The sequence below is a fragment of the Nicotiana sylvestris genome, chromosome 12 (genome assembly GCF_000393655.2).
Source record: "Nicotiana sylvestris chromosome 12, ASM39365v2, whole genome shotgun sequence".
In the NCBI taxonomy this organism is placed as follows: domain Eukaryota; kingdom Viridiplantae; phylum Streptophyta; class Magnoliopsida; order Solanales; family Solanaceae; genus Nicotiana; species Nicotiana sylvestris.
Window position 1 is genome coordinate 81390765 of NC_091068.1, and position 27315 is coordinate 81418079.

Genomic DNA, 27315 nt, shown 5'->3' on the forward strand with positions numbered 1-27315 from the left:
TCTTCTTGTGAATTATGGAAAAGCAGGGTATAAATTATTTTCTCGCTGCTCATTCGCCGACGGTGATAAATTTAAATCAAGAAAAAATCTTTCATCTGGAACATGTCCGGCAAAAACTGATCCAGAATAACCACCCGATGACTGGGGGTTATCTCTACTACGCACAACCTCGTTTTTTGGAACGTCTTCGACCTTCACGTACATCTCCAACATTGTGATTACAAGAAATTCCCGGCATTCGTCCGGAGTCCTCAGGAAATCACTCAAAGTGTCATCATCGTCGATGTTAAACTCTGAGTAAAAAGCAACCCCTTGCGGCGTAACGGAATACGGATATCTTCCGGTTACTTTGAATATCACTGAACGTTTTCTCACACTCATTTTTTTGCATAACAACGATATCAATGTTTCATACTCCATTGAAAGTGGCAATTTAACATTACACTTAGCAGGTAAACTGTAGCCCACAGAGTTATTCTCCATCACAACCTCACCCCCCCCCCAATATAATGATACTCTTATTCTACGTTCTTCAGATATAATGAAAAAATGCTGGAGAATTTAACAACAATAGAAACCAACAAGAGTTAAAAAAAAATTTGAATGAAGTTGTGGCGATTCTACGATGTTTATATAGGAAATGGCTAGCCGGAGAGGTTTTATTTTTTTTGTATATAGCGCCACAAAAAGTGGCTTTATACGCTTTTGAATTATTGAACCCAGAAATTATTGGTGGGGTCAGGTAATAAGGGGTATAGCGCCATTAATAGTGGCGCTATGTAAGATGTGTCAGGTTTACTATATATAACGCCACAAAAAGTGGCGCTATACAGTAACGGTGCAGTTACCGTTACTGTATAGCGCCACTTTTTGTGGCGTTATATATAGTTTGGTAACTTTTTTTAACACTTATTTGCGTATTTTGAGTCAAAAAAAACCACATTTTGGTTCCGAACTCTTTATAAAACTGAGGGAGTAACGAATGGGGTGAGAAATTTTGGGGAAAACTACAATAAATGGGACAGATTTCTCTTTTGACAGTGTCTTAAAGTTTTGTTTCCTTCTGACAGTAGTCTTAAAAGCGAAAAATTTTATTTTGTGTCTCATACAACTTACATTAGTTGTATGAGATAACTTTTTTATCTCACAGTTTTGTGGACCCAGATTTCTGTGGACCCAGAAGTGTAAGATTGGAGTCCGCAAATTTGTGAGACAAAAAAGAGCCTCATACAATTAGTGTAAGTTGTATGAGACACAAAATAAAACTTCTCCTTACAAGCTGATACTTCCATATTAGGGAAAAATGGAACCCTAGTTAGACCTTTTATATAGCCTATGTTCAATTTGAGGTATGAAAAAGGCAAAAGCAAGGATGAAGCAATTGGCTGAAAGTGATATCCTTTAGTTGAAGAAATTATATATGCTCTTCGTACAAATAAATGATTGTACACAAAAAATAATGACACTTACAGTTAGCCACCATCTCTACTGCATTTTGGGTAAATGCGATCAGACAGACCCTTCAGGTTATTTTGTACCATCGTGTCCTTTTATGTCACCACCTTATACCTTTTTTCTTTTATCACATTGTCTCCATCAAAGTATATTGTCGAGAATTGAAAAATTTATGAGAGGGAGCGTTTCCCCTCCCCTCTTAAAATACCAATTAGTTCAAAAACAGGTACTAAAAGAATGATAGAGGACTTACCTAAGATGCAAAAGGAAAAGAGAAGCCGGTGGATCATAGTATGTGACTATGTGTATATGATTATATCCTCTGTAAATCTAGTACATAAATTAATATGGGAAAAGGATGCGGTGCAACGGATGAGGCTGTTCTTTCCTTAACCAGAGTCTCGGGTTCGAGCCCTGGGTAATGAAAAATTCTAGGTAGGAAGCGCTTCTCCCTGAATGGGGCCCTACGCAGCTCAAATCCGGACATAGTCGGGCTCCACTACGAGTATCGGACACCGGGTGGGAAACAAAAAAAAGTCTTTATTTAAAAATAAAAAAAGAAGCTCCAGAAAAAACAACAGATTATTCTCCAAGCACCTCAAATTCTTTTGGTCGACAGAAAAGGTGTTTTGTTATTTTTCAGTATATAGGAGTCACACTATATATAGGACAGAAAGTACTATTATTACTAAAACCTGAAGGAAAAGAAATGTCCCTTTTGAAATATTTCGAAAGTGATTTTCAGTAGCACTTACTCATATTTGATTTTCACCCATTTAACTGCACTCATTGCTTTTGACTAGAATTGTCGAAATACTACGGACTCTTGATAAATTGAAACATTATTTCTAAGTGATGTAGGATAAAAATATACGATCACTAACCTATATATCAACTTTACCCTACCAACTCCAAATTACTATCTAAGGCTTCCAAGTAAATGCAGAAATATGGTAGGACATAACAAACAGACACAAAGAGGACATATGAAATGCATCTAAGATGATAAAGACATAAGAGGAGGTGCATTATTAGGACCAGAGCACAAAATTATGCAAAGAAAACCAGTGGAATTTAGGAAACCCCGTGAATTTCTCGTTTGTCATTTTTGTACAACCCCTATTGTACTCCATCGGTGTGAGCTTGCTCATTGTCCCAAACTCCAACAAAAAGGGTTACAATTGATTGACAGGCGACAACCAATGTAAAATTAATCAACTCGTAGGTATTTACTTGCTATTAGGGCTTCCTTCACCTTTTTTTGCCGAGGGTTTATCGGAAACAGTTTCCCTGCCCTTCAAAGGTAGGGGTAAGACTGCGTACATCCTATCCTCCCCAGACCCCACTTGTGAAATTATACTGGGTGGTTGTTGTTATATGTATCAACATAATACAAATATCATTGGGACGTGCCCACCTTGGTGCGCATCTGAACGACCACAACTTGCTCGGGGTTTTATATGCCTTTATTGTCTCTTTTTCTTAACTAATTTTGCACGTAATTTAAAGATTATTATATACATAGTGGTACACCTATTGCTTATTTGTGCCTCTACAGATGTTCAATTTATTGTTTTCAGCACATGATATATAGGCTTTATATAATATTAAACATTGCGTTTTCTAACCATATTTGTCAGGGCTGCCTTTATAAATTCCTCACCTTATATGACAGGTAATACTGTCAGGCATCTGAGTGGCTTATAAAAGAGACACCAAATTAAGTATTAGCAGTACTATTAACCCCAGCCATAAGTTTGATTATTTCATTAAGAGGTGACGGAAAATGTTCTCAATCTTCTTTAAACGATTGTCAGCTAACATCTTTAAATCAAGAAATTCAAGCTTCCAGTCTAAAACACACTATATATGCATTGCATTGCCCCGAGGGAGGGGGCTTTCTTACCAAATTCTTGCACGTCCCGTCCCGTCCCGACTCATTTAACTCAACCTTCCGTCCAACCCACCACACCCCATGTGGCGAGAGACAAAAATGACTAGAAGACTAAGCCCCTGCCACATAAAGTCAAAGGACTGCAACCTTATGCAACATGATAATGAACTAAAAAGAATTCAGCACACATAACAATAATATAATCTTTGCAGAAAAAGATTATGCTCTATTCCTTAACCATCTTCTTAACAAGCTGATGAGAAACGTAGCAGTGGTGAAATTCCACATGCAACCAATATTTGACGGTAGCACAATAATGTGAAAGTAGAACATGAGTTTTCACTCCAATTATTTGCTTGTATAGCCAAAAGTTATATTAACTGGAAGAAAGGGCTATTTTGTCACTGCCAGCTCCATTAAACAAGTAATGATCCATTTTTTTCCAATACCAAGCACTTAGATGCAAGATCCAATAACTATGCCATTTAGGCTATTTACCAAATTATTCAGCACGAAATATTCCTTTAGCAGTTAAAATCTGAAGCACGTGTGCTTTCTTAAAACACAAACTCTCCTATTATGACAAAGTAAAAATATATATTTGATTAAAAAGATGTACAAAGAAATCACCCGAGAGGGAACCATCTTTTGAATTAACAATTGCTCCAGATATATATATAAATTCATTGCAAAATATGAAGTAAAGTTTAGCTCTGATTCTGTGCACCTCGAGTCAATCAGCTGAGTCTTTCACGTTGAGCACCAGAAGTATGGGCCTCTTCAATATGTCTGGTGAGCAACGATATTCCATAATGTGATGCACTTGAAGAAGCGTAATATGAAGTCACCGTAAGTTGAGTAAACTTCGGAAGTGCATATCCTGTAATGCAGAATAACCCATTAATTTGGTCAATTACACGTTCAAAATCAATAAACAAGATAACAAGTATGGAAAAAAGATCTTTGATTATTGTCATTTAAGTACTTTATGTTTTAATTCAAAATGAACCTTCCCATGAACTATTCCTACAATTATTATACAAATATATATATATATATATATATATAGAGCATCAATAAAGATCAAATATAAAATTTGGGCTTGCAAAAAGTAACTTCCACCTTTGTTGAGCCAAGTTCCCTTGAATATAATATATAGTTTAAACTTGGTGCCAAGAAAAATTAAGAAAATAAAAATAGGGCAAAGAGACGACTAAAAAACTGAGTCTAGTAGACTTCAGGAATCAGATATTCATATAATTTCCCTAACTCGAATGATGTTTTTTGGATCTTCGGTTCCTTGCCCCCGTCTGCCATGATACTACTATTCATGTTAATCACGCCCTTTTTGCTCAAGTGCTCAACTTTTCTTATTGTGCCAAAAAGGCATACATGGCTGGAAATGTTTCAGATTAAGCGTTGCTGATTAAAATATTACAGGATTTGAAGACAGACAATTTACCAATTACCATAATAGAGAGGTTGCTCAACTATAATCTGAAACTAACAAGTTTGAATCTATGGAATAGATTCAACAAGTTATGAATACCTACACTGTAGAAAGCATGATTTAGTATACTAGTTCACTTTGACATTGAGCTCTAGGGCAAAGAAATGGTGCTTTAGTTTATTGTTTGTAATTGTACTATTTGTTGTCAGCCTGTCACCTAGTTTAGATGGTCCAACCGGCCGGGAATGTACTTCTCAACCACTTAGTCGAAGAACTTACAGTCGTGATGTAGCCTTTTCTTTTGTCTTCTCTCAAAGAATTATCATTGAGATTTGTACACTCTTCCATTTCTTCTATACATCCCACTTTTACTTGACATGGGTGCTAAGTTCACCGTGTTGAAAAAGCCATAAAAATTAATGCAATACCAGGAAGTTCTGAATTTCCATAAAATTGTACAAGTTTGTAGCTACAAGTAAGCAAATAGTATCTGTTACAATCCAATTCACAATAACTCTGGCTGTCAATATACTTAATACATGATTTTTAATATAACACTTACCAGCCATCATTTTAGGTGAAAACCTTAACGTAGTTTTCAATATTTTAAATAAATAATTGGAACCAACTTCATTTAAAAGTGTGATGACCCAAAAGGTCATCTTATGTTTTAGAACTCGATTCAGCGCTCGTAATCCCTAAAAATCTCATTTTTACCTTCTTCGATTTACGTGCGCATTCCGAGCATATTTCCGCAAAGCTTTTATGTTGAAAGTTGATAAAAACAAGAATTTTTACCTTAAAAGTTAATTTTAGTTGACTTCGGTCAACGTTTTGGGTAAACGGACCCGGACCCGTGATTTGACGGTCCCGGTGGGTCCGTATTGAAACATGGGACCTGGGCGTATGACCGGAATCGAATTCCGAGGTCCCTGGCTCGAGATATGATTTTTTGTTGAAAATTGAAAAACTGAAAATTTAATAGTTTTAAGAACTTATTGATGTTTGGCCTTGTTGATACAGGGTCCGTATTTTGGTTCTGGAGCCTGATACAGGTCCAATATAATATTTATGAGTTGTCTGTGAAATTTGGTGAGAAACGGAATTGGTTTGACGTGATTCGGACGTGCGGTTGAGAAAATAGAAGTTTTAAAGCTTTCTTGAAAATTTCATTCGATTTGGTGTTCAATTCGTAGTTCTAGGTGTTATTTTGGGGATTTGATCGCGCGAGCAAATTCGTCTGATGTTTTTAGACTTGTGTGCATAGTTGGTTTAGAGCCCCGAGGGCTCGGGTGAGTTTCGGATAGGCTACGGGAGTTTTGAAACTTAGAAAAATCTGGTTTTTTGTGCTTCAGCTGTTATCTGGTGTCTTCTTCTTTGCGTTCGCAAAGGTACTCTCGCGAACGCGAAGAGTAAATTGGGGCAGGGTGATTTTCTTAATCGCGAACGCGGTAGCTGGGTCGCGAATGCGAAACAATGGGGGGCCTTAGCCTTCGCGAACGCGGCCAGCTTCTTGCGAAACAAGCTTTAGGGACCTGGGGGAGGGGTCAGTTATTCTTCTACGTGACGGCTCACGAACGCGAAGGCCAGGGGGAGCAGCCTTCGCGAATGCGGATGAGGACTCACGAATGCGAAAGCCACTCGGGCTGTTGTTCATCGCGAACGCGGCAGGGCGAAGAAGGCCTGATGCCTATGACTTAAACAGAACAGTAGCGGGATTTTTCCCAAAATTTCATAACCCTTCCATTAGAATTCGGCCTAGGAGCGATTTTGAAGGGAAAACTCAACACCAATTCACACGTTTATACTCTTTAACTCATTTTCTTCCATTTCTAACATCACCCATTAAATTACTAGCCCTAATCTTTGTTCTTTCATGGTAGAAAACTAGGGATTTAGGAAGAATTGGGGGTTTTTGCAATTGGGGATTTATATATCCGGGCTCGGCGGTGAATGGGTAAAAGGATTTTGGTCCGAACCTCGAGTTTTGACCAAGCGGGACCGGGGTCGGTTATTGACTTTTTGGGAGAAAGTTTGAGAAATCTAAATTTATGCATTGTAATTGAGCATTGAGTGGCCCGTGGAGCGAGGTAAGTGTCGTGTTTAACTTTGACTCGAGGGATTAGGAACCCTTGACTTATTTGCTATATGAAATCCATGTGAGCGACGTATATGTGAGGTGACAAGTACTTATGAGCGACCAAGTTATCTGTTTCTGCCTATTTCCTTCCCGTTCTTCTTATATTATTTTTTTCCTGCCTTAACTGCTACATGTTTTACTTGTATTTCCATGCTTAACTACTACTTGTTAGACATTGTTTCTCTTTGTTGAAAGTATTAGTTATTTCGTAGCTTCGTTGTCTCCTATTATTTGCTTAAGCTGGTTATCGGTATTTTCAAGGCATATTCTGGATTGGTCTCGTTGAGTAGTATTACTTGTGTTAAGTCTCATAGTGTATAAGCTTCCTAATTGTTTTGGTTTGAAGTTAAGCCTTGTGAAGGGTTATGTGATTTGAATTGTGAAATTTCTGTACTTGCTGAATAACGAATATTGATATGGTGGGATCGGGTTGCGCGCCGCAACAGGTGGAATAAGGGTGATATATTGAGCAGGAATAAGGGTGAAATGATATGTACGATGGGATTGGATTGCACGCCGCAATAGGTGTGTTGACATACAAGTTGTCTAGCACATGTATACACATGTACTACATCATAGCTAGCACATGTATATGAGTTGTATAGTAGGTGTAATACAAGTTGTGTAGCACATGTATACACATGTACTACATCATAGCTAGCACATGTATATGAGTTGTATAGTAGGTGTAATTAGGTGTATGACAACTAATAGATTAGGTGAATTAGTATTATAAATAGGCCTTGTAATCTTCTCTTCTAGATATGAAATATAGAACTTCTTTGGTTTCTAACATGGTATCAGAGCATTGAAGTTTTTTCATCAGTTTGTTGTTGGGATTTCCGTTCGTAATTTAAGGAGTGACAATGCAAAAGAATATTTTTCGGATTTGTTTAAAGATTATATGGCTACAAATGGTATTCTACATCAATCTTCTTGTGTTGACACCCCTTCTCAAAATGGGGTTGCGGAACGAAAAAATAGACATCTTCTTGAAGTAGGCTGAGCACTCCTCTTTCAAATGAAAGTGCCAAAATGTTTTTGGGCTGATGCCGTCTCTACAGCTTGTTTTTTAATAAATCGTATGCCATCTTCTGTACTTCATGGTAATATTCCTTACAACATTCTTTTTTCCTCTAAGCCATTATTTCCTATTGAACCCAAAATATTTGGTTGTACTTGTTTTGTTCGTGATGTTCGTCCACAGGTAACTAAATTAGATCCAAAGGCCCTTAAGTGTGTGTTCTTAGGGTACTCACGTCTTCAGAAAGGTTATCGGTGTTATTCTCCAGATCTCAAAAGGTACTTAGTGTCTGCCGATGTCACATTCCATGAAAATTATCCGTTCTTTTCTTCATATGTTTATAACAGTCCTGAGGAAGAAGATGATACTTTGGTCTACACTGTCACACATCCAGTTAGTTCTCCAACACCTCTTCCTCAGTCACCCGTTTCCCTCGATCGACCATCCGAGCAGCCACATATTCTTTGTGTGTATACCAGGCGACAACAAACCTCAGAACCCGATCCTTTACCTACTTCTGCTTCGTCGGTAGATCCAACCTCCTGTGTTTCAGATCCTAGTTTGGATCTTCCTATTGCCATTCGCAAAGGTACACGACAATGTACTTATCCTATTTCTTCTTTTGTGTCTTATGACCATTTGTCTACTTCTTCTAGCTCGTTTATTGCATCATTAGAATTCTGCTAGGATACCTAAAACTGTTCGTGAAGCATTGTCCCACCCAGGTTGGCATGATGCAATGATAGAAGAGATGATGGCTTTAGATGAGAATGGTACTTGGGAGTTGGCCGATCTGCCCACTAACAAAAAGGCTATTGGGTGCAAGTGGGTATTTGCTGTTAAGTTTAACTCCGATGGGACAGTAGCTCGCCTTAAGGCACGCCTTGTTGCAAAAGGGTATGCACAGACCTATGGAGTCGACTATTTGGATACTTTTTCCCCGGTCGCCAAGTTAGCTTCTGTTCGATTATTCATTTCCATGGCAGCTACTTATGATTGGCCTCTGCATCAGCTTGATATAAAGAATGCTTTTCTACATGGAGATCTTCAGGAAGAAGTATATATGGAGCAACCACCTGGGTTTGTTGCTCAGGGGGAGTGTGGAAAGGTATGTCGTCTTCGAAAATCTCTTTATGGGCTGAAACAGAGTCCCCGTGCTTGGTTTGGCAGATTTAGTGAGGCTGTTCTAGAATATGGGATGAAGAAAAGCAATTGCGATCATACGGTGTTTTATAAAAAGTCTGATGATGGTATTCTTTTATTGGTAGTATATGTTGATGACATCGTTATTACTGGAAGTGATATTACAGGAATTTCAACTCTAAAGTCTTTCCTTCACACTCAATTTCAGACGAAAAATTTAGGGCAACTAAAGTATTTTTTGGGAGTTGAAGTTACACGGAGCAAGAAAGGCATCTTCTTGTCCCAAAGGAAATATACTCTTGACTTGTTAGCTGAAACTGGAAAGTTGGGATCTAAACCATGCAGCATGCCAATGGTTCCTAACACACAACTCGTGAAAGAAGACGGTGAGTTATTCGAAGATCCAGAGAAATATAGGAGATTGGTTGGGAAACTGAACTATCTTACAGTAACTCGTCCCGATATCGCATACTCTGTCAGCATTGTGAGTCAGTTTATGTCTTCCCCAACAGTCAGGCATTGGGCGGCTCTGGAGCAGATTCTTTGTTATCTAAAGGGATCTCCAGGACGGGGTCTAGTATATAAGAATAATGAACACACTAACATTGAGTGTTTCACAGATGCAGATTGGGCAGGGTCAAAAGCCGATAGGAGATCCACGACAGGATATTGCGTTTTTGTTGGTGGAAACTTGATTTCGTGGAAGAGTAAGAAACAAAATGTCGTATCTCGATCTAGTGCGGAAGCAGAATACAGAGCTATGGCACAATCTGTGTGTGAGGTTGTATGGGTACATCAACTATTAAGTGAAGTTGGCTTCCAAACAACATTGCCAGCAAAGTTGTGGTGTGATAATCAAGCTGCTCTTCATATCTCCTCTAATCCTGTATTTCACGAAAGGACTAAGCACATTGAAATAGATTGTCACTTTGTTCGTGAAAAGATTCAACAAAAGCTCATCTCTACAGGTCATGTTAGAACTGGAGATCAATTGGGAGACATTTTCACAAAAGCTTTGAATGGAGCTCGAGTTGAATATATCTGTAACAAGTTGGGCATGATCAATATATATGCTCCAACTTGAGGGGGAGTGTTGACATACAAGTTGTCTAGCACATGTATACACATGTACTACATCATAGCTAGCACATGTATATGAGTTGTATAGTAGGTGTAATACAAGTTGTGTAGCACATGTATACACATGTACTACATCATAGCTAGCACATGTATATGAGTTGTATAGTAGGTGTAATTAGGTGTATGGCAACTAATAGATTAGGTGAATTAGTATTATAAATAGGCCTTGTAATCTTCTCTTCTAGATATGAAATATAGAACTTCTTTGGTTTCTAACAAGGTGAAATAAGGGTGAACTCTAATTGTGATTATTGTGATATGGTGGGATCGGGTTACACGCCGCAACACTTTTATTTATATTCTGTTGTTTATGCTAATAAGAGGAAATAAGGGAGGAATATGAGATGTACGGTGGGATCGGGTTGCATGTTGCAATAACCTATATGTTTATATTTTTCCTTGACTATGTTAGCTGAACGGTAGTCTTAAATTGCACTTAAGGATTGGTAGTAGCTGAACACTGATGATATGCTTCGAGAACTGTATTCACTTCTTGCAAGTTACTACTCTATTTTATCCGGTCTACTTTCTACTTTTATTATACACTGTATGTAGGTTATATTATGGTTGTCCCGCCGTAGCCTCGTCACTCCTTCGTCGAGGCTAGGCTCTACACTTACCAGTACCTGGGATCGGTTGTACTGATACTGCACTCTGCACTTCTTGTGCAGATTTTGGAGCTAGTTCAGGCTGATCGAGAGGTTGGCCATAGGATTTGTCAGCTAGGAGACCCAAGGTAGACATGCCGGCATCTACAGGCCCTGGCGTCCCCTTCTATACCTCATACTTTACAATTTTCTTTATTTCGCAAACAGTTGTATTTTCTTTCGGACAAATATTTGTAGTAAAATCTTAGAATGTTCGTGAATTGTTACTCCGGATTCTGGGTGGTAATAGTATATAATCAAAGTTGTTATTTATTTTCTTCCGCGTTCATTTCGACTTGTTTTTGCTTGCTTATTGTTAATCACTGAAACGTAAAGGAATTGGCTAATAAATCTCTAACGTTGGCTTGCCTAGCAAGTGTGATGTTAGGCACCATCACGGTCCTGATGGTGGGGATCCCGGGTCGTGACAAAGAGTTGATAATTCCAGCCTTGAGAACCCAAACTATTTTACATCAAATGGGAGGTATGAGCATAATGGTCTAAAAGTATAGATAAAGTCAATTTGAACATCTTTCATGTAAAAGCGGGTGTATGTCACCTTTTTATCATAAAACATGGAAAAGAATACTAATACATAGGAAAGGCTTGCCATTCAGAAAAGCAAACACGGGACAAATCATGATGGAAGTAAGATAATTAACTTGGAAAAAGAGGTACACTCAAGACTTCATTTACCGTAATAAGAGTTTTTGTATATTTTATCAATAATCAGACTTTTCTTTCATATCAAACGAGGACTTCTCTCAAAATATTCCATTTGCCTAATTTTAGATAAAACCTCCTTAACAGAGTTGGTATATGTTTTTGTCTAAAAAGGGAGGACACATCATGAATTGATTCTTTTTTTTATGATGCTAGCGTACGGGTCAGCTTGCACGCACCTCGACTATTTCAATCGATACCTACTACCTCCCATCAGTACATGTATGGGTGTCTAACGGGTGGGCCGGGCCGGGCTGGGTAGGGAAATTTAGGAACCGTAAGGGTTGTGGTCCGGGCCAGTTACAGGTTGGGGCTTACCGGGTTTAACGGGTTCGGATTCATCCGGGTAAAAAATGAACCGTAAGGGTTACGGGTACAAGGGGCCGAGCCGAGCCGGGTTAGTGTAATTTTTAATTTTTTTTTTTTTGTATTTGTATAACTATTATAAGTTATATTAATATAAAGTAAAAATATAAAGAATAAAATGAATATGGGAAAAAATTGCACTTATAAATTGCAAGTGCTACATTTATTTCAAAATTACAAAAAAAATAGTAAAACTAAATTTTCATGCATAATAAATTAATAATACTTCAAATTAATCTAACAAACTAAAACATTAAGCATAAATACGTCTAATAATTTTAAAATAACACAAATTGTCTTAAAATCTTAAATACGAATTTCCGGAGGACGCTCAAGACAACTCTTCATATGCCTCTTTAAACTGCCTGTGCCACACTTTGGACGAAGATTTAAGACTCGACCACAGTTCTTGCACTTTACTTTCTGAACTTCTTCATTTTCTTCTACCACCTCAAAGTGTTCCAAACATATGAGCACACTCTAGAAGTACGACGCATGATTTAACTTGAATTGAGAATTTGAGAATGAGAAATGAGAGATGAGTGAAGAAATGAAGAAGAGGGTGGGTGTATTTATAGTTTTTCAAAGGGGTGTTAATTTAAAAAAAAATGGGCTATTTGTGCAATTCAGCCATTGGGCAACAACCATAATGGGAAATGGACCGTTGCCAACGGTCAAATTTAGGCCCACAAGTAAAAAAAAAATATAAAAAAAATTACTATTACCGCTATACCGGTCTGGGCCGGCCCGGGCCGGTTAACCAGATGAACAGTGATTTGCGTTGACCGGGTTTGACCGATCCGGTTAACCGGTTGTCAAAACATGAACGGACCAAACCCCCCTACCCCTTTAACCTAGCCCCACCCGGCCCCCTTGTACCGGTCCGGGCCGGTTCTGGTTTCAACCGATCTGGGCCGGTCCATAAACGAGCTGACCCGGCCCGTTGGACACCCTTAAGTACATGTACTAGGTGACTTTGCCCACCAAGGCTTATGAATCAAATCCATTAATGGGATCATTTAATATTTCTTCAACAGATTCAACATAAATTATACCGACTGCTGAAAGTTTATCATATCTAAGTGTGAATTCTAAGATTGTTCTTTATTCTCTTCTTACTTCTCGCGTGCATCTTATGTATCTCCCTTCAATCTCCTAGTTTTGCTAATTTCTCAAGTAAAATGGAAAGCGGAAAAGAAAAACCCAAAGGATAATATTGTTTGTGTCTCGTAGCAACAAATTCTATTAGAAATGAGTGTTGTGAGTTTGTCAAATGCTCGACAATCCTCAACATTAGCAGCACAAGCTATGCTCTAAAAGCAAGTTAGTTTACTTTCTTGCATCTTCTTTTTTCATAAAGCCAGTAAAACTCTACTGGTGGTAGCTTGTGAGTTAGTGAGAAGGGCCAAGATTCAGAAAATTAGGCAAAGTGCTAGTGGAGTAACAGAAACAAACACGTCATACTTCATTCTGAATAGAAGAACCAAGCTTTACATGAAATTTCAATTCCTTACTGGGGACATAGAGCAGTGTTCATTCCAAATATTTATACAGTTCATTACAAAGTAAAGTAACTATAGCAGGGATTTAAAATATCACCAACAACTTAACTCCGATAAAGGGCAGATGAAAGATATATTTCTGCTAGATTAGTTCACAACATTGAAGGGATAAAATGATAATCCGATTATATTAAGATAGAGAAAAGAAAACTTCAGCAGAGACAAATATACATTCCTAGTAACTCCATGATTGACATTAACCTCCAAATTACCAACTTTTAAGCAACATTGCATAAGGATGTATAGCTGCTGAGTGTTACTTATTAAAGAAAAAGAAAAAAGAAATGTAAAGTTGCTGAGTGTCATAGCATCTTCGTCATTATAGAATAGCAGATGCTAAATACAACAACAACAAACTCAGTGTAATCCCACAAGTGGGGTCTGGGGAGGGTAGTGTGTACGCAGACCTTACCCCTACCTTGTGGAGGTAGAGAGGTTGTTTCCGATAGACCCTCGGCTCAAGGAACAGGGAAAATAAAGTAACAATAGTAACAACAATAATAGGAACAAATGGCACAACATGTAATATAAAGAACCCGGAATAAATAAAAAAAATACAAAAATAGTACTATAACTTCAGAGAATCACCTCCAAATGCCGCACTAGCTGAAGAGAACATGAGAAGTGGAGGAAGCTGCAAACAAAACCACCGAAAGGAAAGGGTAAACAGAAAATGTGGGAGGAAGGGAGCTGTAGATAACATGCCAATTGTAGTCAGCTATAGATAGACAGAGAAAAGACAAATCAAGAATACAGTTAAAATCAGGGAGAGTGCAAGAAAAGTGTAAGGAACAGAAAAGTGTTGTAAATGCCTACCCCTATAACAAATGGAAGCCACTTTGGTCCTTTCACATGTCTCTGGACGAAAGGGATACCTGAAAAGATACTTACATTAAAGACTTCAGCCATGAATTCTTAAGATAAAACTTAGAAGAGAAGGAAATATTTAGTTTAAGATTTCAACTATGATTTAATAGAAAGAGAGAACAAAATAGAGATAAGAAAGGTAAGCACAGAAGACATAATAAATCAATCATGCCTGTATTGAAACCATGAATTGCACTGAGCAGTCCACCAATTCCCGAGCCAGCCTATTCAAAGGTAAGGAATATTACTTTAATTAACAGGTAAAAGCTCTTCATATTATGATTGCTCTATAACTCTATTCGCTCTGGGGTTTAGTAGCCTTGTCAACTGGCTATAAAACTTTTGATTAGTAAAACGAGCGCTGTTATTCCAGCTTAGTTATAAGTTTACACTTCGTGAGGAATCCCATATAGAGTGTCGACTTTTTTTTTTTAATGATAAGGAAGAGTGTCGACTGTTAACAAAGTAAGTCGTGACTTCTTTCAGAATAAGGGTGGAAAACGTTCCAAAAAGAAACTCATCCCACGGATTACAATAGCAACTTTCAGCTGCATTGAACTCAACTAAATTCCAAGTTACTATGAAAAAGATCTTTAAATATACAAAACATCCATATAACATTAAGACTCTTGAGACTCAAAACATTTGTTATGCGAATTCGCCCAATTGGGAGGACTTTCTTAAAGTTCTTAGAAAACTTGAAGGACTCCTAAAAGGTGATTTTCAAGTTTTCCAAAAAAAAACTGAAAAACAAAATTCAAAGCTCTTTTTTAATTTTAAAAAGGTAACTTTTTTCTTTGCAAGCACTATCAAACGAACACAACTGATCAAAACTTGAAAAAAGTGTTGGCACAAAAGTTTTTTGAGAGTCAAACATTCTTTCATTCTCCTCTATTTCATTTTATATGACACAGATTACTATTTACAGAGTTAAACATTCTTCCATTGACTACAATTTGTTTCATACATTTTTAAACATGTCTAATTTTGAAGTTTGTGACTTCTAATACTTATGTAACTTTTATTATAACAAAATCTTAGATATTTGATCTTGTATTTGAACTACCATCATTCTTTGTCCAAGCACAGAAAATATGAAAGACATAGCGGATACTAACCACAGCCGTGACATCATGCAGTACAGGAGTAATCGCCCATTCTCCACTTTTCTGAACCCAAATCAAACAGAAAAAGCTCGAATTACTAGCTAGGCATTTCATCAAACATGTAATAGGCAAGATGTAATACAATTACAGGTACACAATAATGAGTAGAACATGTTACGTACCGAAGTGGGGTTCAAGAGAGAAAGACAACGAGGGCATCGAGCAGAGCCGAGGCCAGGTTTGATTGTAGGATCATAATCGAGATTTCCTCTCTTCAGCTTTTCTTCGTATACCTCTCGTGTTCCCATATTCCACTCAGAAGCTTTTCAACATTTTGGTTCCCTTTTCAGCTGTTGCTCTTTTCTTGAACATGGGTTCGATGTATGATGATTTGAGGTTGGGCCGGAATGGATGATGGGCCTGAACTTTGAGCTTTCTGACCCAAAAGTTATGGAAAACTTAACCAAGGGAAACTACCAGCTATGTCCATTTATAATTACCTCATTATAAAGATTGGTCAATTTATAAAATATTACTAATATTAGTCAAATATTACTAATATTAGCCTATTAGCTATTTGTAGCCAAAAAAATCAAATTTTTGCTTTCTTTTGAGTGGGTGTTATTAGAATAGATTGGGTACATCTTAAAGAGCTTAATCTCATATGTGTATCATATTTGTATCAATTGTGTATCACATGTATATCCATGTATACATGTATGTGAGATACATGCATGATACATGTTTGATACGTTAGAAGAATTTTTTGAACTCGATTTAATTACGAATTTTGATACAAAACCAGTCCAAGTCACCTCCAATCTTCCTCAAATTTTGTATATTGACTTATCTATATGTTTTCAATGAATTTCAATTATACTCATTGAAAAGGTTCACTTTTTGCTTAGAATTTTGGAATATTGTATATATTTTTTTGTATATCATCACCTTATTTGCTACCTCATCCAAGAAATTTCCTTTCCGTCTCGCATCTAATGTTGTTAATCACGCTTAAAAATATGAAAGGTGATTTTTGCATGTGAGTCTTTTAGAGAAAGAACCTTATTTATTTGATTTTTTAATTTTTATATGTACTTGACTAGTTTTGGTAAGTCTATCACTAATGGCTAGAGGTTGGTAAGTTGAGACTTATTTGGGACATTTGTGTAAGTTTTCCCCCAAATAACCATCCGCCTAATCTCTTAAACTAAAAAGGAAAACTACCAGCTATGTCCATTTATAAGTAGCTCATTATAAAAATTGGTCAATTCATAAAATATTACTAATATTAGCCAAATATTATTAATATTAGCCAATTAGCTATTTGTAGCAAAAAAGGTCAAATTTTTGCTTTCTTTTGAGTGGGTGTTATTTGAATAGATTGGATATATCTTAAGGAGCTTGAATCTCAATTTTCGGATGATTTGGTGAAGTTTTGAGGTGACTTGAATTTAAAATTCGAAGTAAAAACTGAATATGAAAAAAATGATATGTGTATTAGACTATGTATCATTTGTGTATCATATTTGTATCAATTGTGTATCAGATGTATACCTGTATGTGAGATACATGCATGATACATGTTTGATATATGTGTCGCGGAAGAATTTTTCGAACTCGATTTAGTTACGAATTTTGGTACAAAACCAGTCCAAATCACCTCCAATATTCCTCAAATTTTGTATATTGGCTTATCTATATTTCAATGAATTTCAACTATACCTATTGAAAAAGTTCCTTTTATTGCTTAGATTTTTTGAATATTGTATTTTTTTTTTGGTAATTCATCACCTTATTTGCTACCTCATCCATGAAATTTCACTTCCGTCTTGCATCTAATGTTGTTAATCACGCTTAAAAATATAGAAGGAGATTTTTGCATGTGATTCTTTGAGAGAAAGAATCTTATTTATTTGGTTTTTAAATTTTTATATGTGTTTGGCTAGTTTTGGTAAGTCTATAACTAATGGCTAGAGGTTGGTAAGTTGAGACTTATTTGGGCCATTTGTATAAGTTTTCCAACTAAAAATAATCGGATACACACACACACTCTAGATGGGCGTGCCCGTGTTATGCACGGGACCTGATGTAATCTTTTTTTTTTCGTTACTAAAATAACTACTTTGAACAATCTCTTACTTCATAATTTTGTATCTAGGATCAAGTTTTTACTGATCATGTAATAAGCGTGTGCAAACAAAGGCAACTACCCATCTAGATGAACTTTTTTTTTATCAAAGAGGAAATATTTATATTAATAGCTACGTAATACTTAATACATTATAGTCATAGTTTGTGTCGCTTAGGATACTTTGATTTCCTAAGCTTGCTAATACATTGCAAGCAACACGAGATAGGTGCTTAACAAAAACATATTGTTCTTCTTGTTCCTTTCTAACAAATGATTCAACATAGACAAGAGGTAGTACAAAAAGTTTTTTTCCTTTTGATTGAGCATTCCCTTCCTTCGCCAGTCGATGCGCCACATTATTCCCTTGCCTGAATTCGTGCCTGAGGAGCACTGCCTTCTCCTGGTGCATTAACAACTTGCATTCAGTAACAAGATCATCATATAATCTATTGTCTTGTTGTATAGCGTGGATTACCTCTATGTAGTCTGTTTCTATTTTCAGTGGAAACATTCCTCATTCATGAGCTGTCTGAAACCCTTCAAGAAGTGCCTTAATTTCTGCTTCTAATGATCCTTTTGCATATGTAGATTCTGTAAAGCCAACCACCCAACTTCCTTTTGTATTACGGAATACACCTCCCAGGCCACTCTTTTAATAGCTGTCTTTAAAACTAGCATCAATATTTAATTTAAACCATCCCTTAGGAGGTTTGTGCCATGTTACATCAGTGGAGATTTTTTTTAGAGGCACAAAACTATTTTCAGTCAGAAAAGTGAATTTAGTAGCCTTTTGATTAATGAGCTTTATGTTAATGGGGTTGCTTGTGTTGTTTTGGATATTTATATTTCTGTTTATCCATATATGCCAGAAAGCAAATGGAAAGAAGGAATTCCACTTAATAAAATTACTTGTTAATGAGCAATCAAATTTTTTTGGTTGAAGAAGCCAGTGCTCACCTGTTGGATTATAAACATTTCACCATCCCATATTATCCCAAAAGGATTTGGTGGCTTTAAAGTGGAAAAAAAATATGAGTGATGGTTTCTACTTCTCTTGATTAGCAAATGGGGCACAAGGGGTCTATATTAATACCTATATAAACTAGGTATTTTCAGCATAGAATCCTATTATGAAGGCATTGCCATAAGAAGATTTTATCTTGTGTGGACAAGATAAATCCTAAATCCAATTATAATTCAGCTGGCTACGCGAAGGGGGTTCAATCAGGTTGTAGCAAGTTTTAGTAGTGAAAAAATCTTTAGTATTTAGAGACCATATAGGAACGTCCCTCGTTGGACCCTTTGATCTAATTCTCACCTAAAAAAGTTTTCTTTGATACCATTAGGGATATCAATGGACAACTTAGTAAAATCCCATTTATGATCAATGTATATATCCCTAATTTTTAGGGAGTAATCATTGATTGAGAGGGGCCTTCAATCGAATTTCTGAGATTTTTTATATTAGGGATCCAACTTGTGTTCCATATGTTCAAATTTGATTGGTAGTGGGATGACTATGTAATCCCTTTTGAACATAATTCCCACCATTTTAAAATGCCCTTCCAAATGAAGGAGTAATTTAATTTTTGAGGTATTCACCCCATATAAGGTAACAATAAGCCTTGCCCATTGAGTTGTGGCATTTGTTAGTAGTCTCCATACTAGGCTAGCTAAGAGCCCGTTTGGATGTGCTTGTTGTAAGTGACTTTTAAGCCAAAAGCCATAAGTTAGGAATTTTAGCTTTTGATTTTTGGCTTATTTTTATCATTTTAGCTTAAAAACAAGTGCTTAAAAGCACTTCTTTATTTTATCCAAACACTACAAAATGGCTTAAAAGTGATTTTGGCTTAAAAGCACTTAAAATAAGCCAATCCAAACGGGCTCTAAGTTGCATATATTTTTTGCATTAGCATTATAAATGCCCAAGCCTCCATTGGATTTAGGTTAGCAAACATTAGACCATTTTACAAGGTGAATTTTTTTTCTTTTCTGCAGTTGTACACTATATAAAATCCCTCTGGACTTTATCAATGTTTTTAATGGTCATTTTATGTAGAAGAGTATATCGCATATAGTGGTTTGGTATGGAGTTTAGGCTTGATTGGGCTAGTTTAGTTCACCCTGCTATATATTCATAAATCTCATTTTCCAGGAGGCAAGTTTTGTTCTTATTTTGTCAACTATGAAATGATAATCCGCCGATTTAGGATTTTTCATTAAAATTGGAAAACCCAGGTAAGTACGAAAAGTTTTACTCTTTTTTATACCTAAGCTATTCGTAATGTCATTAATAATGTGAGGTAAGTAGTTTTTTTGAAAAAGGGATTTTTGACTTAGTCACATTTATGTTTTGGCCTGAAAGTTTGCAAAAATAATCAAGGCCTGTTTTAATAGCTTGGCAAGATTTGCTATTTGCTTTAGCCATTAATGGCAAGTCATCTGCAAAGAAAAGATGAGAAAATTAGGGCTTCTTCTCTCTATCGTAATAGGATCCCAATTACAAATGTCAACCTGGTGATCAATATACCTAGATAACATTTCTAAACATATGATGAAAATATAAGGTGATATAGGATCACCTTGTCTTATCCCACGACTTGGCTCGAAAATTTTTGTGATAGAGCCATTAACAAGAATTGATGTAGAGCTTGTTGAAATACAACTTAGTAATAGTTTAGAGAATTTAGGAGGGAAAGTAAAGTAACTTAGAGTGCGGCAAACAAAGGACCATTCTATACGATCGAAAGCCTTTTCAAGATCAATTTTTAAGATCATGTGGCCTTGTTTGCCTTTTAATCTTTTTAAATTGGTAATAAATTCCTGAATGATGATCGCATTATAAGAGGCTCTTCTATTTTTCATGAAACTAGCCTGGAAAAGACTAATAATTTGTTCTAAGCAGGGTTTGAGACGATTTGCAAGAATTTTAGTGATTGCTTTGTAAATAGTATTACAAAAGCCAATTGATCTAAAATTCTTAATATTATTAGCATTGGGTATTTTTGGGATAAGGCAAAGATAAGTTCTATTAATTTCTCTAGGGATTTCTTGATTTTTGAAAATGTCATGACAAAGGTTCATGACAGATTGTCCTATGATGTTCCAATATCTTTGAAAGAAAAAAGGGTGGAGGCCATCTGGCCTCGGCGCTTTGAAAGGTTTGAATGAGAAGATAGCCCTCTTGATCTTATTGTCTAAAAGAGGGTTGTCTAGTGAATTAAGGTTTATTTTAGATGACTAGAATGTTTTTCCCTAATATCAATCCAGCTTGTAGATGAATGGGAGGTTGTGAAAATATTGCTAAAGAAACTTAACACGTAAGACATGATCAAATGATGTTCATTAATCCAATTACCAACGGCGTCCTTACAGAAAGCAATTTTATTTCTTCTTCTTCTTCTTCTTCTTCTTGAGGCAGATATATGAAAAAAATTGGTATTTGCATCCCCTTTATTAAGCCACATTATTCTAGATCTAATCTCCCAGTAATCCTCTTCTATCTTTAGGATGTCATTGTAGTCTTTCTTAAGATTGCATTCTAAAGATTGGAGGAAAAGACTATGGGCATAATTCCTAGAGTTTTGAATACCTTGGAGCCTTGCTAAAAAAATTCTCTCTTTTTTCCCCAGTATATCACCAAACGTCTTGTCTTTCCAAGACTTAATGCTATCTATAAAATATTTGTTGGCACTACAATAATCAGTACCAAGCCAATTTTTTCTAACAAGTAACACCAATAAGTTTCTAGTTGGAAAGGTTGTACATGACCTTGTCTATTTCTAGGAATTAGCTCAATTAAAATAGGATTGTGGCCAGAATACATTTTAGGCAGATGAATTATAGAGCAATTTGGAAATAACTCAGACCATTCTTTATTTCTTAGGATTTTGTCTAATCTTTCCATAATAAGGCCTTTATTTCTATGCCTATGGTTTGACCACGTATACTTACAACCTTTGTAGCCCATGTCCATAAGGTTACACTTATTAACTTTTGACCATAGGTAATATGCCCTTTTATTGTTAATAGGTCTCCCCCCCCCCCAAAATTTCTCATTTGACCCCAAAATGTCATTAAAATCTCCTCCTACCATCCATGGGCCTTTATAATTTTTATAAATATTTTCTAGATTTTCCCACATAATATTTCTATATTGACAGTTAGTACTAACATAAATAGAAGAGAATAACCAAATTTTGCGTATATGAAGTACCTCAATTATTGCATGAATCTCTTGGTTCCTACGGATGAAGTTGTGGACAGTGGCCACTTCATGATTCCACATAACTACCATGCCACCTGACTTACCTTCTGCTGGCACTTCTATCATCTCCGAGAAGCCAAAGTCATTTAGCATTTGTTCATGATTTATCATCTTAGTTTCTAATAAAGTTACCATGCATGGCTTGTGAGTGTCTATCATTTCCCTAAACTTTCTTGTAAGGTTGTCATTATTTCCCCCCCCCCCTATATTCTAGATGATGAAATTAGTTTGATGGTTCACGGATTGATTTAAATTCATGTTTGTTGGGTCCCATTCTCCCTCACCCCTCATAGAAAGTCAGGGTTCCTTCTTAGTGATGGAACTAGAATCATGGCTCTGTTGCCCACTGTTGGATATTGGGATGGTCTGATATCCATCGAGCAATTGTATAGTGCAAGAGGGTAGTTGAGCACATGCCTCTTCTCTTGCATCTCCGTGAAGAGATACACTTTTACCCCGTCTAGGTTTGAGAATTCTAGAACCTGCTCCGAGCCTAGGTTGAGAGGTTCTCTTATCTCCTCTATGAATGCTTCTACCTGATCTAGTTCTTGCATTGTATATGGGTGTGGCGATGGTGGTTGTTGGTTCATTTGATTCATTGGTTGTTCCTGAACTTGTTGATTTCTTTCCCATGGCATGAAGATATGGTTCAGTTGGGTTAGCATTTATGATGGGAAGAAGGGTATGTCTGGGAGAATGTTCTGGGGTTGTATCGGATTGAAATGTGGTGGCATGTTCCACTGATTTCTCATTGCATGCACTAGGTGAGGGTTCATAGAAAGTGCTAGTGGGTGTAGGATATTGTTGAGCCATACTTGATTCAAGTAGTTGTTCATTGCAAGCCTTATCCCCTCGGTTATTAACTGTGCTAGATATTGAGTGTTTTAGAGGATTACTATCGCCTCTTGGCCATTGACTTAGATGCTGAATGAGACTGCATGTCCCATTAGACCCATTTCCATCCACGAGAGAGGCTGATAATCCTGAGCCTGTGGAGGTTGGACAAAGATAATTGAGGATTCTCTGGTTGTGAATGGAGGTAAGTTTTCCATCGTTTGAGCTCTGTGTTGTCTGAGGATTTTGATGAGTTTGTGTCTCCTCTTTAGGGCAGAGGGAATTCTTGGCATTATTAATAGAATGTTGGATATTTAAAGGGCTATTAGCATGCGTGGGATTAGTGTTTTCAGTGGTAGGGGTGGGATTGGTGGTTGGGGTAATGATTGGAACCAATTCCTCTTCATCTAGAAGTGAGAAGTTGTTTTGGACTAGTATGGTGGTATTGCTTATTTCTAGGCTAGCCGGAATTTTTCCACCATTACTAACCAAGTTTTGTATAGGATCTTTCATTTTATATTGCAAGATTTGAGTATCTATGTACTTGCCCGTATTTGCATTGAATAATTTTATCGAGATACCTGGGCCATCGTACTTCTCCATTGGATTCAAGGTGTTTTTTGGATTGTTTTTTGGAACATGCCTTTTCCCTTGTTGAAGGAAACTGTTTTTCATCCTCCTTCTTGATCTTCCGCCTTTGTATTTGGTTGTTCATAGCCTAGGTAGGAACTTTCCTTGTTGTCTTTTTGGATGTAAATGCATTGACCTACTACGTGTCCCAGTCTTCCGCAATTTTTGCATAAGAAGTTTTTACCTTCATGGTGGATATATTGTTTGTGGTTACCAATATATATGAAGGATTGTACTGGAAACTCCAATGGTAGCTCCATACAAAGTCTGGCATAACGACCCCTCATTGTGGTTGATGTGCAAACATCAATTTTTAATAGACGTCCAATGAAGTTTCCATTTTTTTCCAGAATTTTTCCGTCATAAAAATCTGTTGGTAGTTGTGGTAGCCTAATCCATACTGTTGAAGTTGTCAATTTCTCTTTTGTGGCTATGAAATTTGGCTTCCATTTTGCAATTGAGAGGTAATGGCCATTGATGAACCACAAGCCTTTATGAAAGGCTTTCTACATATTTTTCTTTTCTTTTAAATTAGATTATGTAATAATCTTCCCCTAGGTTGATTAATGAAAAATCCTCTGTTGGGCGCCATAGCTTTTGAATTTTCTTTTTTAAGTATTGATGTAGTATGCGTTTTTCAAAGAGCATTACAATGATAGAGAACTTCCATGGCTCATATATTCTTTGTATATCCTCCTATGTAAGTGTGATCATTTTTATGCCTCGTGTGGTAGACTTCATTAATTGCTCAAATGCTTCTTCTTCTAAGAGAGATTCTGACAGCTCGATGTTGGATTGGCTCAAGTTTGATGCAAAGAACATTGGGTCTGAGAATATTAGCATATCCCTAAAAGACGCTTTGTTCTTCATGCCACACTATTTTTGTTTTGATTGATTAATATCGGGTGGTTTGGGTGGTATTCTGTTTGAAGATTCATAGGGTTGTGGATTCATTCTAGAAATAAAATATGCATTCTCAAACTGACATTAAACTACTTACAGAAATCTCATATCATGACCATCTAGATGAACTTTGAAAATGGATCACTAATTAACTTAGTAACATAAAATATTTCTAAATTTAAATTTTGGTAAATATTAAGTTCACTCGCATTGAGATCACAAAGCATTTTCTAAATGTTGCATTTTCAAATTACAACTCAACATAATTTGTCCTCAAGAAAAGTAGCAATTGCTTTACATCATCTTTGATGCGTGATAGGAAAAAAAAAAGAAATACCTTCCTTGTATAGTACTACATTGAATATTTGCAGGATGTGCTTTGTTAACCAAAAGACCAATGTTAAATGTACCAATAGATATGAATTAAATAAACAGGAATGATAATATCACAATCCAATATTTCAACTCGTCGTGATGGCGCCTAACACACCGACTAGGCAAGCCGAAACATAATTAAAAAGGCAACATAATAATGAAATCCATAGAAATAGCATAAACCTGAGGTCTTAATAAAATAAAAACAGCTAATACAATGTAAATCCCCCTAGAAATTGGTAAGTGCGGAGTCATGAGCTACTACAACTGAATGCAAGTCTGAAACTAAGCAATAAATATATTGTCTGAACTATAACAACAATATGAGGGGAAAAGACAAGTCAAACTGCGACCAAAGATGTAGCTCTATCTCGCCTCTAGCAGATAGTCCGAAAAGCAACCTATTGTTGATAACTAGTCCCCATACCAGGACCTACACAATTAAGTGTAGAGTGTAATATGAGTACAACCGACCCAATATACTCAATAAGTATCGTAAAGAAATATGGGAAGGTAAAATGAGCACAAATTATTAATGACACTGCCTTTCACCTGTGTAGTTTCATTTTTAATTCCGGTACCGAACGATATTGAAATCAACTCATCAAGTTTAGTGAGAAAACATCTGTGTGTATATATGTACAGTTTCTCAAATACTCTACTCAGACAATATCTTGGTATATAGAGGTGATATGCAGCTAAATCAGACAAATGATCAAGGAAATTGCAAGTAAAGAGAAAATGCAAAATCCAACAAAATACTAGCCAGATTCCCTCAATTTTTCATATTCGTTCCAAACCACTGATCAGTATTCTCAATAACTGTGTGTACACCATCAAGAGAGAAACATGAGAGGTTGACCCTAGGGGGATGGATCCATATCCACAAGCAAGCACGACCAATTCAATGTGCTACCAGCCCAGTGTGATCACAAGCTCAATATCATAACTCGCCCAGCGTGGTCACAACCATAATAGTACAATCCGCCCGATGGTCACAGACATAACACCACAATCTGTCCGGCGTGATCACATACATTACAACATAATCCGCCCGACATCGTCATATACATAACAACACAATTCACTCGGCGTAGTCACAAGCATCTAGTCCAATCACATCACACATGAGCAATTAAATAAGTATACATGTATGAAACGAGTGAATAACAAATCTCATTCTCTTGGACTGGTACAAAAGACATGCTAAGTGTCGGCATGTGCAAGTGTACTTTTATAGCTCAAACCGGCAATTTTTTTATCAAAGGATAACATTTATCAGCCATTCAGGGATCAAACCTCTATGTGGCCTCAAACATGGCCCAAATAGTTCACAACAATGTCACAAATGTGTGAAGCATCATAGTTAACGATTTAACAGTCAAATTCTAGGCTTATGAGAACCTGAGCACAACCCGAACATGAATAAATAGCCCCGGTGTCCGCACATAGGTTCATCCCCATGCGTATGCGCACCCAATAGCATAGAGCTATCACAAAAATTCAAGCAACTAGTGCCTCAACCGAGTTTAAATAAGATACTTACCTCAAACAAATCAAATCACTCTGCTAGCAAGCCCTTCCCACGCGTATCAATCTCCGGAAGGCTCGAACCTAGCCAAATGATAAAGATAAGTTCTTTAATCAAAGTAAAAAAGTCAACCCAAAAATTAAACCCCGGGCCCACGTCTCAGAATCCAACAAAATTTAAAAAATCCGAATACCCATTCAACAACGAGCCCAACCATACCAAATGTAACGACCCGGCCGGTCGTTTTAAGAATTAACGCCCCGATCTCCTATTAACTACTTTCCCCATATTCATTTTTGCTATTGTGAGTTGCTGGAAGGATTCGTTTGGAGTTTCTGAGTGTTTTGGGATACTTAGTCCCTAAATGAGAGCTTAAGCTTTAGAATTTGGGCCGTAGTCGGAACAATGTGAAGACGGCTGTTGATACCCAATTTTTCCCTATATATTTTTAATACGTATATATACTTTCAAAATAGCATATATGCATATATAAGCATGCATAAGCATTTTTATAATTTTTCTATAATTTTAAAGGCTTCAAATTGATTTATTTCTTCCCTTTTGCTCATAAAATTTCCAATAATTATCCTTCAAATTATTTTTGTAGCGATTTAGCCATCTAAATTTATAATTTATGACAAAATATTGTTTAAATATTTTATTACATTTTTTTTACAATTGCATTTGCATTTTTAAGCTAATTTGCATATATTTGTAATACTAGCCCTATCAATGCATAATTGCATTGTTGATGCATAAAATGATATTTTATATTTTTAAAATATTAAATAACTATTTTAAATAATTTTAGTACACGGAATTATTTTTTAGAAATTATTTATTATTTCTTATAAATTATATAGTGTTAAAATGACTATTTAAAATCTAGCCTAATTTCATTTCAATTTCAGCCCCAATACCCAGCCCAATTTTTGATTAAATTACCCAAGCCCAATACCTGTCTGACCCTAACAAACCTACTCGACCCTGCTCCTGTTAGATCCTGGTCGTTGATCATTTTGATCAACGGTCCAGATCTCTCATTACCTAAAATAAACTAACCTATACCCCCCCAAACCCTAACCATTTCCCACCTTATACCACCGCCCTAAAATTCTCTCTGCTCG

The 27315-nt window shown here is 36.5% G+C and overlaps 1 protein-coding gene across 1 annotated transcript; it reads right to left on the reverse strand.

Annotated features, from left to right (window-relative positions):
- Nucleotides 1-3745: 3745 nt before the first annotated feature.
- LOC104225545 (uncharacterized) lies at nt 3746-15874 on the reverse strand. Its single transcript, XM_009777368.2, has 6 exons — nt 15700-15874; nt 15530-15580; nt 14584-14635; nt 14361-14419; nt 14133-14178; nt 3746-4229 (listed from the first exon to the last, which is right to left on the reverse strand). The coding sequence occupies exons 1-6, from the start codon at nt 15823-15825 to the stop codon at nt 4087-4089; spliced, it is 477 nt and encodes a 158-aa protein (XP_009775670.1). The 5' UTR covers nt 15826-15874; the 3' UTR covers nt 3746-4086.
- Between the last annotated feature and the right edge of the window lie 11441 nt (nt 15875-27315).